This window comes from Helianthus annuus, chromosome 4, assembly GCF_002127325.2.
Source record: "Helianthus annuus cultivar XRQ/B chromosome 4, HanXRQr2.0-SUNRISE, whole genome shotgun sequence".
Classification (NCBI taxonomy): Eukaryota; Viridiplantae; Streptophyta; class Magnoliopsida; order Asterales; family Asteraceae; genus Helianthus; species Helianthus annuus.
Window position 1 is genome coordinate 204,575,754 of NC_035436.2, and position 16,688 is coordinate 204,592,441.

The 16,688-nt window shown below is 34.5% G+C and overlaps 1 protein-coding gene across 2 annotated transcripts; it reads left to right on the plus strand.

Moving 5' to 3' along the window:
* The first annotated feature begins 2,674 nt into the window (after positions 1-2,674).
* Positions 2,675-3,318, plus strand: LOC110935333 (late embryogenesis abundant protein M17). Of its 2 annotated transcripts, none has more exons than XM_022177749.2 (2): positions 2,675-2,817; positions 2,920-3,318. In XM_022177749.2, the coding sequence occupies exons 1-2, from the start codon at positions 2,730-2,732 to the stop codon at positions 3,177-3,179; spliced, it is 348 nt and encodes a 115-aa protein (XP_022033441.1). In that variant the 5' UTR covers positions 2,675-2,729; the 3' UTR covers positions 3,180-3,318. The 2 variants fall into 2 exon arrangements, with proteins under 2 accessions (XP_022033441.1, XP_022033442.1); XM_022177750.2 differs by having other exon boundaries at positions 2,923-3,318.
* Positions 3,319-16,688: the final 13,370 nt, after the last annotated feature.

Genomic DNA, 16,688 nt, shown 5'->3' on the forward strand with positions numbered 1-16,688 from the left:
GATACTTGGTTTAGGCAACTTCTCGTTAGATATTGTTAAATTTTGTTAACTTAGTATTTTTATTATTTGCATGATAATTTAGAAAACTGGCAACTTATTGTTTGAAATGGCTTTGAAGTAACAAAAGTTTAGTATCAAAAGTTACCGTGTCCATGGATTGATACTTGGTTCTTACCGACACTGTACTACATATACGATAGGTACACTTGCCTATGTGTGTGGTTTAGTACTGAGGTGAAAATCATTTCTATAAATATAAAACCGAATTGTGTGAAAAATCATTATTAAAAATATATATAATTCACGCACATCACAAGCCCTGTGATTTGATCTAAATCTCGACTCGTTTCTGCTATCTAGAACAGAAACCTTCAATCCGTTGACCTGCAATCAGAATACAATCCCTTCTTCACTCGATCTCCAATCTAATACCAATTGTTGGATATCAAGCTTTGATTACAAAGTTAAACACAATTATGAAATATGTGAAATACATAATACATAAAGAAAGATGCAGTAAATTACACCAAAACTAGCAACTTTACAAGCCCATACTACCATACACCCGTTTCAGAAATGTGTACAGCCCACTCCTAAATACTAGTTACAAATTATCCATTAACTAGGCCGACTTCTTAACCTAATAACATAAAACTAAAAGTGACAAAAACACACTACTTCTACTGCAAGTTTCAACATAATTCTGACCCAAATCCATGACCTGAAACTGTGACTCGTAAACAAGCGATTCAACCCGACAAGTTGTTTTATTTCTACTTTTCTTATCTTCTTAAGTAAAAAACATTATTTCTTGGAAATCCTCTAGACAATAGTCTTTCTCCAGATCCCCAACCGAAGCAACCGAAGCAGAATATAGAGCTCTTGCTAATGCTGCACATGAAATGTCTTGGAGTACAAAATTTATTACTTTAAGCTTGGTATCTCTGTTATGCAATCTCTACAACTGATTTATGACAATAGAGGGCCATGTATCTTTGTGCAAATCTTGTTTGTCATTCACAAGTGTAGAATGTCACACTTGATTATCACTATTTACAACAGAGGGGCAACGCAGAGCTGGTTTTGGGTCTGTGCGGGAGGTGCCACCGCATAAGGCCCCAAATATCTAGGGGCCCAAAATGTTTAAAAAATATATATATTTTATAAAATATATATTTATATATTTTATATATAAACTTATAGTATAAAATATACACAAATGCGTTCTAAGGCTCAATGGGTGCGTCACTTGTCAGGTAAACTCGTGGTTCCGGGTTTCGAATCCTGCTAGTATCTTTGCTTTTCTAATTTATTTGGTTTCTCCATGTTTTTCTTTTCTTTAGGCCACAGTCTGATTTAAGCTAGTTTTATTAACAGGGTGAAATAGCCCATCTCACACCAAGTCACCAATTGCAACTTTGCAAGATTTTTTTTTCTAGTTTTTAATTTTGATTTTTTACATTTAAATTTGGGCTTCCATAAATTTAAATTTGTAAGTTCTTTTATATTTTTCTTCTCATTTAATCGTCTACATAACGAATTTTACATATTTTCTTATTTAAATTTGTAGGTTTTTTATTTATCATTTAATCTTTTACAATATAAACTTAGAAAAACTCAATATCTATATCCATTTCTATTTATTTTTATTTTATTTGTATGAATAGGTTCATGTTGTCAAACTAATTTGGACATATTTATACATATTATAGTTCTTTTTGTTGAAGTATTCAAGGGTTAGTTATTTTTGCTTCTCCGAAGGGGTGTTGAAACTAATGTTAGGTGTATTAATTTATTTGTAACATAAAAATAGGATTTCTTGTTTTTAATCAATATTTGAGTTGTGTAGTCGCTTTACGAACATGGATAATTGTGATATATTGAAATATAGAGAAGAATCGGTATAGTCTTATAAATACTTAATCGAGAGCTTTACTTCCAAATCTTTTAGTGCGAATAGGGCCCAAATTTCGGAGACAGCTCTGGGGCCATGTATCTTTGTGCGAATCATGCTGATGCACTGACTAAACCTTTGAGTTGTGGCTCATTTCTCAAGTTCGGATCCAAGATTGGAGTCTCAGGTGGATCTTCCATCTTGCCGCCTGGCATATTAAGGAACCTGATACTTCTACAACATTATGTGTGCATAATTTTGGAAAAAAAGTATTTGCATATATTGTATGTTTTGTATAAAATATTCATGAAATGAATTAACCGTTCAGCAAATTATATTATAGTTCATTATATTCTTCAACTTTGAATTATTCCTTCAACAATATATAGTTATTTCTTTGTACTTAATTTTATTAGATCTGTATAATTTAAAGTAATTTATAATTATAATTGATCATTGAAATTTTGATAAAACTAACAGTGTTATAATAACGGAGGATTGATGGGAGTAAGTTAATGTTTTCAGAACTTTTTGTTTCATATGTACTTCCACCTCTTATCAATTTCTTTACAATTTTAGAAAGCAAAAAACAAGTGATCGACGAAAGGTTTGACTTTTAACACTTGATCACGCCCGACTTCAGTTTCCAGGTGTCACTAGATCAACACCTGCCACAGCCTGAATCCTGACACCGAGACATTGACAGATTATGTTTATCCTAGCATGCATGCACAAATGATGATCCACAAGCCTGATTTCACTATAAATAGAAGCCCGATCATTCACTCTATTCACATCATCACCAACGTAAACTTTTTCTTTTGAAGCTGAAAAAATGAAGATCAACTCGTGTTTGGGTTTTGCACTTCTTCTTCTTCTTCTCGTTTCCTGCGCTTTAGCCGCCGAGGAGACCACGACTCAGGGTTTGTAATTTTATATTTCAGTTTGTCCTAAAATAACTGTTCTTTTCCAGATACATACTTTAAAATGAAGATCTAATGAATGTTTTACTTCCGTATGTAAAGAAGCAAAAGGAGCTAGCGATGAAGTAGAACCAGCATATCGTGGAGGTGGCGGCTGCAAGGGCGGTAATTGTGGAGGAAGTGGCGGCTGCAAGGGCGGTAATTGTGGAGGAAGTGGTGGCTGCAAGGGCGGTAGTTGTGGTGGCGGGGGTGGCTACCATTGCAATCATGGATGCTGCAAGTATTATGGAGGTCAATGTAAACAATGTTGTCACTCGGCAGCAGAAGCCAGAGTGTTCGCGGAAGAACAAGCGCACCCCTAGAGATCCTAGGTGATATGTAGTGCCAAAACGAATCCATGTATTTTGGTAGACTATGAATAAAACGGTACATGGTAATGTAATAAAACTACTAAGAATAAAAGTGAAGCGGGAAAGCTATCTTTTTTCCGCCTTTGTGTTATATTTTCCACCATCCATTTATTTATTTATTTTATGCGTCTCTTGTGAAGAATATTTGATTGATAATAACGAAGATAAAGTACTTTTAAGATCCGAAAAAGAATTAAAATTTTTTGTTGTCGGAAAATGGTTGGATTTGCTAATAAGATTATGAGTTAAGAACTTTATTCATGTTATGAATTTATTAGTATTATAAGTATTATTATGCTATAGGGTGTGGTCATGACTCTCATGACCACCATGACCCTCCACGTTAGTGCCATGTAACCAGGGGCGGACCCACATTGAGTGGGTCGGGGTCCACGGACCCCAATCTTTTTTAAAAAATTAGTAGATTCGGTATATTAATTTTTGTAAGGACCCCATAAAAATATTTAGTTGGACCCCATAGTATCAAAAGCAAAGCTGTTGTGGTGGTTAATCCCTTGTTTGCTAACAAAGAGATCATGGGTTCAAGTCTAATACCAGCCGATTTTTTGTTAAAATACACTTTTAAAATGTTAAAATGAATGAAAATTTACTCAGTTTATGCCTTTATGCTTAGACATGTGTTGTTTTGTTATTTATTTATCTTTCTTAAAGGTTCCAAGCTCAATAAATCACCCCGACCCAACCCAAACGACGACCGACCCGAAAATTCTATCGTTTGGGTGTAAAAAATCCAAGTATCGAAAAAACTGGACCCCATTGGAAAAAAATCCTGGGTCCGCCACTGCATGTAACCCACCTCTAATCCATCGTCCAAAATCATTACCCTAAGGGTGTCTTCATGACCCAAACCACTAATCTCTTATTTGTTTTAATTTATCTTTGTCTAAAGAAAAAAGAAATGATTTCTTGAAAAATGGAAAGGAAGACCATGGTTGTCATGGTTTAATCCATGCAAACCATGGTGGATCAATCAACGGGGTGGTGTAGCCTTCCATTCATGTTGCTAGGTGGCAAATCATGTCCCAACCATGATCCCAATACCCTATAGCCTTACAAGCTTAGGTTGACTGTTGTCTCATCGTATAACCCGTCCCCAAACTTCACCAATCATACTTTAGTTTAGTTCATAAAAGTGGGTTCTAACACATGTCATATGGTTACTTTGGTTTTATACATAAAAGTGGTTCTAATCATGCATTTTGGCATCACCTTTTTCTTCATTAAGGAAAAGGGTTTGTTTTTCGATTTTAGGCATTCGGAATTGTAATGGTCATATTTCCTACATTGAGCAAGATTCGCTTCGTTTGAAACATGAGTTTTGTTGTTATGATATTTGAGTTCTCTTTCCGGTCAGTTGGATCCCGGCTTCTTTAGCCTCTAAAACGGTTATTATCCCGACCTCAACCTTGTTGCCTTGAGTTCCCTTCAAAGCGGGCAAACAAAAGTTTGCTATATTTCACATGTGAACCATCTCGCCCTTTGATCCATTCTTTGAATGTCTTGAGTCTCCCTACAGCTTCATTAAACAACATTATGTGCAGATCGAAGCAATGTTCGGCTAAAGCAACAATCTAGACGAAGCGAAGTGGTTTGGAACGGAATCCTGATATTTCCTTACTATTGCGTATTTATCAATGGTTGAACCAAGTGCAACAACCAATTCATATATAGTTTAAAAATAAGTTATATAACCATTGAAGGAAGTTGGTTAATATTATACAGGTGTATGCTTTTAATTTTAATTTAATTTTTTTTCATATATTGTTTCCAACGTTAACATTTTTAATGTAATCTTTAACACTTAGAGCACACGGGGCACCTGCGTGATCATATAGTATCACGCGTTAAACTCAAATCATACACCGCCGCCACCTCTTTCACCACGCGTTATAAACATAACGCGTTACCACCATTACGCGTTAAACTTTTGAGTTTTGATAGGGTATGACTTGTACATTGTGCATTAATACTTGTATATTGGAATCCCCATCACTAGTGATACCACCCCCACTACATTTCTATCACTATCACTAGAATATTGGGTGCTGACATGGCATGATTTGATTGGGTGCTCCCATCACTAGAACCCATCACTAGTGAACCACCCCGGGTCCCCTTATAGTTTAAGATTACATTAAAAACACAAACACTTTATTAGAGGACCCGGGGTGGGTCAGTTAATTCACGTGATGAACTTTATAACGGAGTTATACACCGCCGCCTCCCCTACATATCACGCGTTATTTTGAAAACGCGTTAAACGTATAACGCGTTGAACTTGATCAATGAATGTGTATTAACTTGTACATTGGGTATTAATACTTGTACATTGGAATCTCATCACTAGTGATACCACCCCCCTACATTTCTATCACTAGTGATAGAATATTGGTTGTGCACATGGCATGACTTGATTGGATAGTGGGAGTGATAGATTCTATCACTAGTGAACCACCCCTAGTCCCCTTACCCAAAACACAAACACTCATCTCAGCCAAGACAGGAAAACAGCCAACAAGGTTTTAGCATCTAGTTTTGTTTTAAAACACTTTCAACATTTGTGTGCATTAAAGAACCCTGGCTCACACCTGTCTTTTGTTTCCATGTGTTACTAAATGAAGACACCTGCCGCTGCCACAGCCAGAAGCCTGACACCGAGTGATCGTATGCTGAACAGATACGTTAGATGTTTATCTCAAATGACGAGACACAAGCCTGAGTTCACTATAAATACAAGCCAAAACATTCACCATCTTCACATCATCACCAATGGACGCAACTTACTTCTTTTGAGGGTGATAAAATGAAGATCAACTGGTGTTTTGCTTTTGCACTTCTTCTTCTTCTTCTCGTTTACGTTCATGTAGAAGCACAAGCAGCTAATTGCATTACATGCAATTGTGCTGCTGGTAAACGTTTTGCATGTTGCAGAACTATATGCAAGAATAAATCCATGTGTTTTAAGTAGTTAATGTGTAAACCAGTACGTTGCATAGTAATACAAGTATGAATAAGAAATAAGTGGAAAAAAGTCATTCTTCCACCTTTGCTTTGTGTTCTATATATTTGGTACCATCAAGTTAATTCTTGTATTTCCCGTGTGAAGAGTATTTGATTAAAACTCAAAAGAGCATAAAAGAAGGTAGTCTTAATTCTATTAGTTATAAAAATAGGAATTGTGAAGGGTCTCACACGAGACAGTATGGCCCAAGGATGTGCTTTATGTATCCTTGATTGCACTTCTTATTAGATTTTAGTTTATGACATGCAATTAGATTAGATTACCATTAATATAAATAAATCAATTACATGTTATATACTTTACATATGTATCCATAACTTTTTTCTACGATATTTTATATAACAAAATTACATCATAAAAACAAGCATTTACATATATCAATTGAAAATTTGGAACGATGCGTAAAAGTATCATGTAGTGATTAAAAACAAATTTTAGAAGTTTATGTTTTGTGACTGACAACAAATTTGAAAAAAAGTGTTAATTTTGAATATATAGTTTTCAGAAACCATGGTTAAAAACTACCTGGCTTTTGGCTGTGATCGAGCAGAATGAATCAACGAGTTTTGGGAACCCGTGCGTTGCAGCGGACCTATAATTATACACGTAATTTAGGTACATATATGATAAAGAGGCAACACTTCTCCAAGTATAGAAAATTTATTAATATAACGTTTTAACTAATATAATTACCATTTAGATTTTTAAGAATCATAAAAAACCGAATATATATCCTATTGTGTTGAATTGTCTTTTTTATATAATTGAGTAAATTACTTTTTGAGTCCCTATGTTTTAATGGTTTTAACCACTTGAGTTCAAAATAAAAAAGTTTAACGCCGTGAGTTTCTAGCCATTTATTTTATAACGTTTTGAGTCTAATTTTGTTCATTTTGTAACAGTTTAAATCCAATTTTGTTTAAAAAATTGGACTCAAAAGGACTCAAATGGTTATAAAAAGCGTCTAGGTCTAGGGACACAGTTGGTTAAACATTTTGACTTTGGACTTAAATGATTAAAACCATTAAAACAAAAGGACTCAAAAAGTAATTTACTCTATATAATTAGCAACGAAAATGTGAATACATTCACATTTTGTAAGTATGTACAATACCAAAACTAAAATTGTCATCAATAATTCCAATTCAACATACATACAAGTGCAATATCACTAAATCATATCATTTATTCAATAAAAAAAAGAGAAATTAAGTTGTGACCAATAGAAAGAAGTAGAAATTGAATAGTAATATTGCGAGGGGGCTTAATTTTGTTAATTAATTTGTAAGTATGTACAATACCAAAACTAAAATTGTCATCAATAATTCCAATTCAACATACATACAAGTGCAATATCACTAAATCATATCATTTATTCAATAAAAAGAAAGAGAAATTAAGTTGTGACCAATAGAAAGAAGTAGAAATTGAACAGTAATATTGTGAGGGGGCTTAATTTTGTTAATTAATATAGAGGTAATTTTCTTCCTCTTTCCTAAATTGTGACAATATATTGTAATCTCGTATGTTTAATACACATAGAACTGAGTAGAGAAGAAAAGCTATATGATATTTTGTTTGCACAACCACAGAAGAAGTAGCTTTAGCTATAGCATGAGTTCATTGCTCTAAAAAACGGAGAAAAGGAAATCAATATAAAAAGATAATTTATTGATGGCTGTGCTTGAACACTACACCGAACTCGTGGGCTGAATGAACCAAACAAATAGTTCATCAACTAAATTCAAAATGGACGACTATATTGCCTCAAATAAAATGGTTCAACGGACTTTGGATACCGTAGGTCCCTAACGAGGATCTTAGAGAAACCAATTCCTTGTTGGTGAACACACAAACCAATTCCTAGAAGGATATCATTTTAAACATTCACTTATATTGATTTCAGCAGAGCAACATTACAAAGTTCATTAAAATGCTCGTGAATCTTTGACCTACAAAGTTTCAGATGCTTGTGGTGTTGATGAATGGTCAACTGCAACTTAATAATCTTATCCTCTGATTGCATCCATGTCATGCCGTCACTCCACAACTTGTTATCTGACACATTCTATTTGCCTTTAGTTGTTCGAATGCCACATCTGCACACACAACAAAGCTAAACGCGTAATGAGAACAACCGCTAGGGATTTAATCAATCTTAGAGAATTTTTCAGATGAAAATCTCACTAAGGATTGATTTAAACAATATAAATCTTCTTGGAAAATCTTGATCAATATTTTGAATGTCTTTTCTTCTGTCAGACCTAACCCCAACAGTTTCATCACGAATGTTCCGGTAAATCAAATACTTTTTTTTGAACGGTGAATTCATGTATAAGATTACCACGCTCTCTAAATCGAGAAACCGCGTATTGCCCCAATTGGCCTGACTATGTTGTCTTAACTGGGTCACTGTTTTTTCTTTGTATTTGATATTTTGTTACTTATTTATCAGTTATAAAAACAAGTTATAAATAATCATGACACTTAAAATGGTATTTTAGAGTGGGTTGATACTTGATAGGAGTAGGTTAATATTGTAGAGATTAACATGCTTTTAACAAACAATTTTGTATTATATTGTTCCTCGCGTATCACTCTTATTTTTAATTTCTAAACACCCCCCCCCCCCCCCCCCCGATCTTTCCACATGTATTTCTCAATCACTAGCCCAAGGTCTACGTTTCACTTATCGAATTTTTACACTTTTAGAAAGCAACAAAAAAAGAGTCTAAATGTTTGACTAGAACCTTTCATCACACCTGTCTTCCTTTTCTTCGTGTTACTAAATGAAGACTTCCGCCGGCTGCTAAAATGAAGATCAACTCTGGGTTTACTATAAACAGATGCCCAAACGTACATTCACCATAAATAGAAGCCAAGTCATCATACGTTAGATGGATACAATGTATCTATAAATACAAGCTCGTACATTCACCATCTTCACATCATCACCAACGAACGCAACTTACTTCTTTTGAAGCTAATAAAATGAAGATTAACTCGTTTTTGGCTTTTGCAGTTATCCTTCTTCTTCTCGTTTCCGTTGATGTAGAAGCACAAGCAGCTAAGGAAATTGGCTGTCGTAACTGTGCACCAAAACGTGGCAAGCCTACCGTTCAATGTCATCCATGCAAGTGCCCGCGTAGTCCTAATTCATGTATATGTTGCTCCGGAAAACCAGCAGTAGAAGTCACAGCAACACAAGCGCATCCATAGAAACTCTTGAGTTATATGCAACAATAAATCCATGTCTTTAAGTAACCAATTAATAAGCCGGTATAAGGCATGGCATAGTAATATAAGTATGAACAAAAATAAATGGAAAAAGACTCTTTTCCGTCTTTGCTTTGTGTTCTATTTTGCTTAACAATGTATAATTAATACCTTATATATAGAAGTTTCTTTGTATTGCATATTTACTTCTCAATGAATAACAAGTCACCATCTAATTTTTTTATTTTTTTTTTATTTTTATTGTGTCTATGTCTATGTGAGAGTATTTGATGCAAACTCGAATGAGTATAAAAGAGGGTTTTCTTATCTGGATTAAATAAACAAATAGGAATCGGAAAGGGTCTCACATGACATCGAATATACGTTCCTTTTTAGGGAAGTGAAAACGCTAAGATGTCCACTTCTACACACATTTGAAATACTAACCAGGTACCGGTACAATTATTCCCACAACATAATAAGCCTAACTCACAAGAAATAACAGAACCATAAACACACATGTGATGGCCCATAATGAGAGACTACTGGATTTTTTTATGAGGTGAATCAGCGATTACAGTCTCACATAGGTCTGAAGTCATAGGCACATGAACATTAATCGTATGGAGTCACCATATGCCTACAGTAACAATAATAATTCGTAGACTGTTAGCAACAGCATACGAATCTAGCGAACAAAAACTAAAACTAACATAAAACTAGTTAAACCTGTTATAGCCAATATTGGTTACTTTGACTACTACCATTTAGTTTTAGTTTTAATTAGTCCGCTGCCAAACAAAAAACAAAGCCACAGGTTACCGTAAAGCATTCCAGCTGTACAGCTTCTATTCTGATGCAATGGTCCATGACCAACGCCGCTAAAAACTGATCCGACTATTTGGAATCTCCGACTCGTTGATCTCCGATCTGGAACACTTGATAAATTGAGGTAACTAATTGAATTATCTTCTGTTTTTGATATTATTATAGGCAAATACATACACCACATAGATGTACACTGCTATGTGCTAATCATTACGCTCCTGTTAAACAATCTACTAACAGTCTACTACTCTAAAAACCGTAATAAAAATCACCCAAAACTTCGCCCGATACACAAGTTTCTTTGGAACAATGTGATGCAGCCCAAGTTAATGAAGAGCCCATGGGCAAGCCCAAGAGAGCTTATAAGAAGCCCACAAGGCTACTGGATTAATTCGGATGTCGTAATATTTGTAGCATGGAATTAGTCATCGTATTTTTAGAGCATGTTTTAAATTGTTTGCATTGTTAATTAGTTATGCATGATAGTTAGGCCACCCGGGGTGGCAAGATATTTATGCGTGATGAAATAGTTTCACGCGTGGACTTGTACAAAACACCACCGCCACCCCTCATATTCAACGCGTGAAAATAAAATCCCGTTATTGTGAGGGAAATTGTTGGGTGTGGTGGTGAGTGATGGGCATTTCCACTAAAAATAGTTGTGAGTGATGGGCATTTCCACTAAAAAATGTTGTGAGTGATGGAATAATAGTTGATGACATGTCGAAACTTGATTGGATGTTGTGAGTGATAAATGGGTGATGAGTGATAACCACCCCTACCCCCTTAGTGAAACATGATAGGTAGTGGTTCCATGCATGTCTTCAAAGAATAAGGAACATGGGCATTATGTGTTCATAATCATTCATATTCATATTCTTGTAACTTTGTTTTGCTGAAGCCCACACAAGCAGAAGGCGACGCCAAATCCCCTTCCTCCTCGGTGAGGGCGCCTAATCCTCTTCCCCTTCTGTGCGTTCAGGTATGTTTTACTATAGGGAATCTAGCTTTTTGTTCGGTTTGTTTATTATGAGTTAAGACATCTTATATAACCATTGAAAAGTGTGGAAACCACATGCCCATAAATTTGAATATTGATATTAATCTCCATCAAATCCTTAGGTTGTATTTCTCGATTAAAGCGCTTTATGAACAAGCGTTGAATGTTGTTTTGATTAGTGAGTAATTTATCATTTTATTGGCTTGGATGGGTTCTACATTGGATCGTTATGTTACCTCAACTCATCAGCTTGTTTCTTTTCTTTTTGTCATATTAAATAATAATTGTTTTTTACTTTTTATTGAATTCTTTTCTTTTATTTATTAGGTGATAACATGAATGTGGTTAGAAGTTGGGTACAAAGCCAATTTTTCCTATAAAGTATAGAAAGCAATCTCTTTGTGATATGTGACAAATAATTATTTTAACTAAAAGGGTATGATGGTAATTTGATTATTAATTTAATTATGAAATTATCTTCTAAACTAACTAACGAGATTTTTAAGGAAATTGAATATCTCTCTAATTCAAATGGAAGATTATCAATTATAATAATATCATCGCTGCAACATTTTGTTTTATCCGTAACTGGTTCGTCACACTGCGTTTTATCAGTAACTAGTTCGTCACATGGATTAGGTTCAAACGTGAACAAATTTCCTAGCGTGAACTGCGTGAATTGATCTGAACCATTGATTTCATATCCATTTGACAAGGGCAAGATTGTAACTTTGCATAAAATCTTAAAATGGTTATGAATTTAAAATCTTATTAAAATGGTTATTAATTTTAATGTAACTTTTCATATACATTAATTTCATACGTGAACTGCAATATCAGTTTCATAAAATGGTTATTAATCTATCGGAGAATAATAAACGACCGTCGTTCATCACGTCACCCTCTTCATCTCGCCGGACATCTCGACGGACTTATCAAGTTTTCGACCCCAGAATATTGTTGCCGTCGCCGTCACCTGCCGGACATCGGAAGATAAGTTGGACTATTATTCCGGCGATCATCGTAGCCCATGTTGTTTAACTAAATGGTTATTCAGTTTGCGAAATTCTTTCACTAACAACTTCAATATTGATTTAGAACTTGATTTTTATGTTTTTGTAATTAAATTGGTGTCTTTGTCTACATTGAAACATGGTTGCATTATTTCCGGCAGGTGATACCGTAATTCATTCATGGCCGACCCAGAAATCGACAATCATAATTCTAACCAAAACGTTGGCGATAATGTCTGCGTTACAACAATGGATCGTCCAGGTAGTACAATCGTATGACCGTTGATTTCCATAGATTTAAACGAACACGTAAGAGTTTCATTGTTTTTTGGTCGTTTCGGCAATATTAGAATTATAGTTTACTCATTTTTTCGTTGAATTAGAGTTTCCAGTCCTCTTTTTTATTGGGTATAATATTTAGCTCCGTCGTACACATGTGTACTGCTGTGTTCTATACACTCCAACGCGATAGTACACATGTGTATAATATACGGTGGTTACATGTAAATAGCATAATCTTAGTTAATGAACCTTTAAAGACCCGCATCATTGTTTGTCCTTGTTATTTTGAATGATTCTTTTTGTATTGTAATTGTGCAGAGTCAGTTGCTAGTAACGTTTGCGAAACTCCAAATGGGCCCAAAGGAAATAGCAAAAAAGAAATTCAAAAAACATAGGAGGAAATGTAATTTTGTGGCAAACGGGTGAGGAAGCATGATAAAAGGAATTGTCCACTTAAAAAAGGTAAACCAATGAAGGATGATTCGTCTATAGAAGAAGATGATGAGGAAGAAGAGGATGAGCAGTATGTGTATGACGTAGGAAACGAAACCAGTACAGTGCTGATGGCCATTTTGATGAGAGCGAAGATAACGGTAGTGACATCTAAGAATTTTCTTGGATTTACAAACAATTGAAACAATTTGGATAGTCTTTTCTTTTTATTGTTTTGTGATTTTCATTTAAGCGTTTAATCATAATTTTTTTTTGTTGTTTGATGCGACATAATAAGACTTGGTATCACTAATAATTAGTATTTTTCTTTTCTTTGACTGCACTTGTATTATGTCTTAAACAAAGTCAATATAGACATAAATAACATTCATCTCTATTGAAAAAATCAGAAAAAAAATCGGTACACATGTGCACTTTTCTGCTAAATATTATACACATAAACAACATTCCTCTCTATAGAACACAGCTGTACACATGTGTACGAAGGAGCTAAATATTATACACAATAAAAAAGAGGACTGAAAACTCTAATTCAACGAAAAAAATGAGTAAACTATAATTCTAATATTGCTGAAACGACCAAAAACAACGAAAATCTTACATGTTCGTTTAAATCTATGGAAATCAACGGTCATACGAATACACTACCTGGACAATCCGTTGTTGTAACGTAGACATTATCACCTATGTTTGTAAACAGGTGTACTTGTATATTTACATAACAAGTACTCATGTGCACTTACTTTACTACGTTATAACTCTGCTCATTTTTTATTGTAAAAACGCTTAATTAGATTTAGTACACATAACCCATAATATGTACACTAACAACCTGTCAAGTAGTCTGACATATAAAAAAACCAAACACATACAAAATAATCAAAATACCAAACCTGTCAAGTTTCACTTTTACAAAAAATATCAAAATACCAAACCGTCAAATGATTCTAGTTTGCCAATCACCACATGTTTATTAATCAAATACATAAGAAAAACTCAAACCATCGCCTGGTCATGTTCAGTTGCTTCAGCCAATACGCGATTACGGTGCTTGTTAACCTTTGAAGTTACTAGATTTATTGCGTACTTCTTCCTCAAACGTGTCAAGCACGCCTTCTTGGCCGCATGCCCAAGTGGGAAGCCACTATCCCACTTAACGGTTGTTACCCCAAACCACATTTCCCATTCCATAAGATATCCTCGACCTGAACGCACAAATAACAACCAATGTATATTTGAATAATCGGCCACGCACAATTTAACATAGTATTCACAATTATAATACACAGTTTAACTTACAAAACAATTTGTGTGGCCGAACAGTCGCGGCTTTGTTCCTTTTACTTTATCAGCATGCCCGAATATATTGGATCCGCTTGTTCGTTCCTTTTCCTCATAGTTTAGCATTGATACAAAGCTATTTATCACTCCATCGTTAATCCACACTTGCTTGGTTGTAAATCCATCATTTGAAAATGGTACAACCCAACGCCACTCTCCGTTTCAAACACCAATTTCCTGCAAAAAATGTCATAATAAATTAATAATGTTTTCAATTAACCGAATGTCTGCCAATTACACTAGCATACGAGTACACCTGTGTACCAATCAGACACAAAGGACAACTAGCCTTGTGTGTCCAAAAAAAAACTATCGCATTTTTTTAACCAAAAAAAAAAAATCCGACTACACATATGCGGTTCTCGAACCCAGACCCATCAGTAAATATGTGTACATCGCATATTATGGTCATTTTTCAAATTCGAACACATGCTCATGTTTACGAAAAGTATGATATATGTCGAGTACACATGTGTATTGTCTTGTTGTAGTGATTTGAACACAGCAGTACACATGTGCAACTATATGGGTATACACATGTGTACACCGTGTAAACAGACCTATTATTCAAATAGCGCACTCAAACTAAAACGTGTACTGCACATAACATTTGTAGTACTACATGGGTGTGTTTCGGGGAATAGAGCACGTAAACACGTGTAAATATATAATCAGTCTTGTTATCGAATATCAATCATTTTTCGGAAAAGATTATGATCCTTACGCATTTGTGTTGGCAACTTCGTTCAGTTCCGTTTCAAGCCCAACTTTTTTCCCTGTCTTTTTCTTTGGGCGACCAGTACACATGTGTACTTAAACCACATAATCATATATAACTCAACACCTGACGACCTAACATATTAAAATCATGGCACAACCCTTCATTGTGTTTAACCAAACTTTTTATTCTACAAAATTAATAAACAAAACAAATCTAAAACTATTTTAACACTACATACACTGGTGTACATCACGAATTAACAAAATTATCAACAGAATTGCCAAAACCGTACACAGGTGTACTATGAATCTGAATCGATTGAAGAACATACTTACAATTCAATAAAAAACAGAACAACATCACAACATTCAAGCACTGAACAGCGATTAACTACTTCAACGTAATCATACTCCGATTCGATTGACTCCTACTTAAAATCATACCATTGTAACTAAGATTTGTAAATAAACAACTTTCATAACACAACATTCAAGCCCTAATTCCCATTTGCGATCTTACTTCATTAACGAACTAAAAAGAACATGCAGTTAGTTTCGATAACATATAAGGATTAAGATTTTCAAATGTGTACCTTTGATTGTTGAAGAAGTACCAGATTTGTCCTCTGCCGTCATCGATGAAGATTGGAGAAAATGGGGTGTTTCCTTCCTCTGTCGTCGCCAGAGAAGAATGGAGCAAAGGGGTTTTTTTTATTTGATTAAAATGGATATCTAAACAAGTAATAAACAAATAATTAGATTATTACGGGATTTCATCTAATATTATGGAAATAATATTGTTTCCTCATTTTAATAAGCAATTAACATAATTACACTTTTACCTTTTGATTTAAAAAAACAATAAAAGATAACCTATTAATTACAATCATGCCACCCCATCAACAAATCAAGATCATATTAATCGACGGTCAAGATATGTTCACGCAGTTCACTCTTGGGAGGTTGTTCACGCTGGAACTGTGTTTTATCACTGTAACACACTTTGAACACATCTAGGGTATGTTTGGCAAAAGTAGCTGGTGGCTGCTAGCTGAAAGCTGGAAGCTGGTAGCTGGTGGCTGGAAGCTGTTAGCTGTAACTGGTAGTTAGTAGCTGTAGCTTTTTAGATATATTTGGTGTTTGGTAGAGTAGCTGGAGCTTTTAATAAAATATATAAAATGACAAAAATGGACATAACTAAAAATTTAGAAAGTTGGTGCATTAAAAAGTTTCCTATTTTTAGAGGTTAAAATAGTCATTTTTTTCCCTAAAAGCTTGTAGCTACTAGTAGCGTTCAACCAAAAGCTTAAAACTCCTAACCTAAAAGCTTAAAGCTCCTTCAACCAAACAAGACATTTTTTTTTTAGTAGGAGCTTTTTCTTAAAAGCTTAAAGCTAGAAGCTCCTAAAAGCTCCATGCCAAACATATCCCTAGTATCCAACATCAAGTGTAGTAAAATATAGTACTATCAGTTTATGAGCTCTTAACATTGTTTTATATAAGTTTTGATAATTAAACACACCCTTTACAAATAAAACACATCAGTGTAAGACATACATAATATA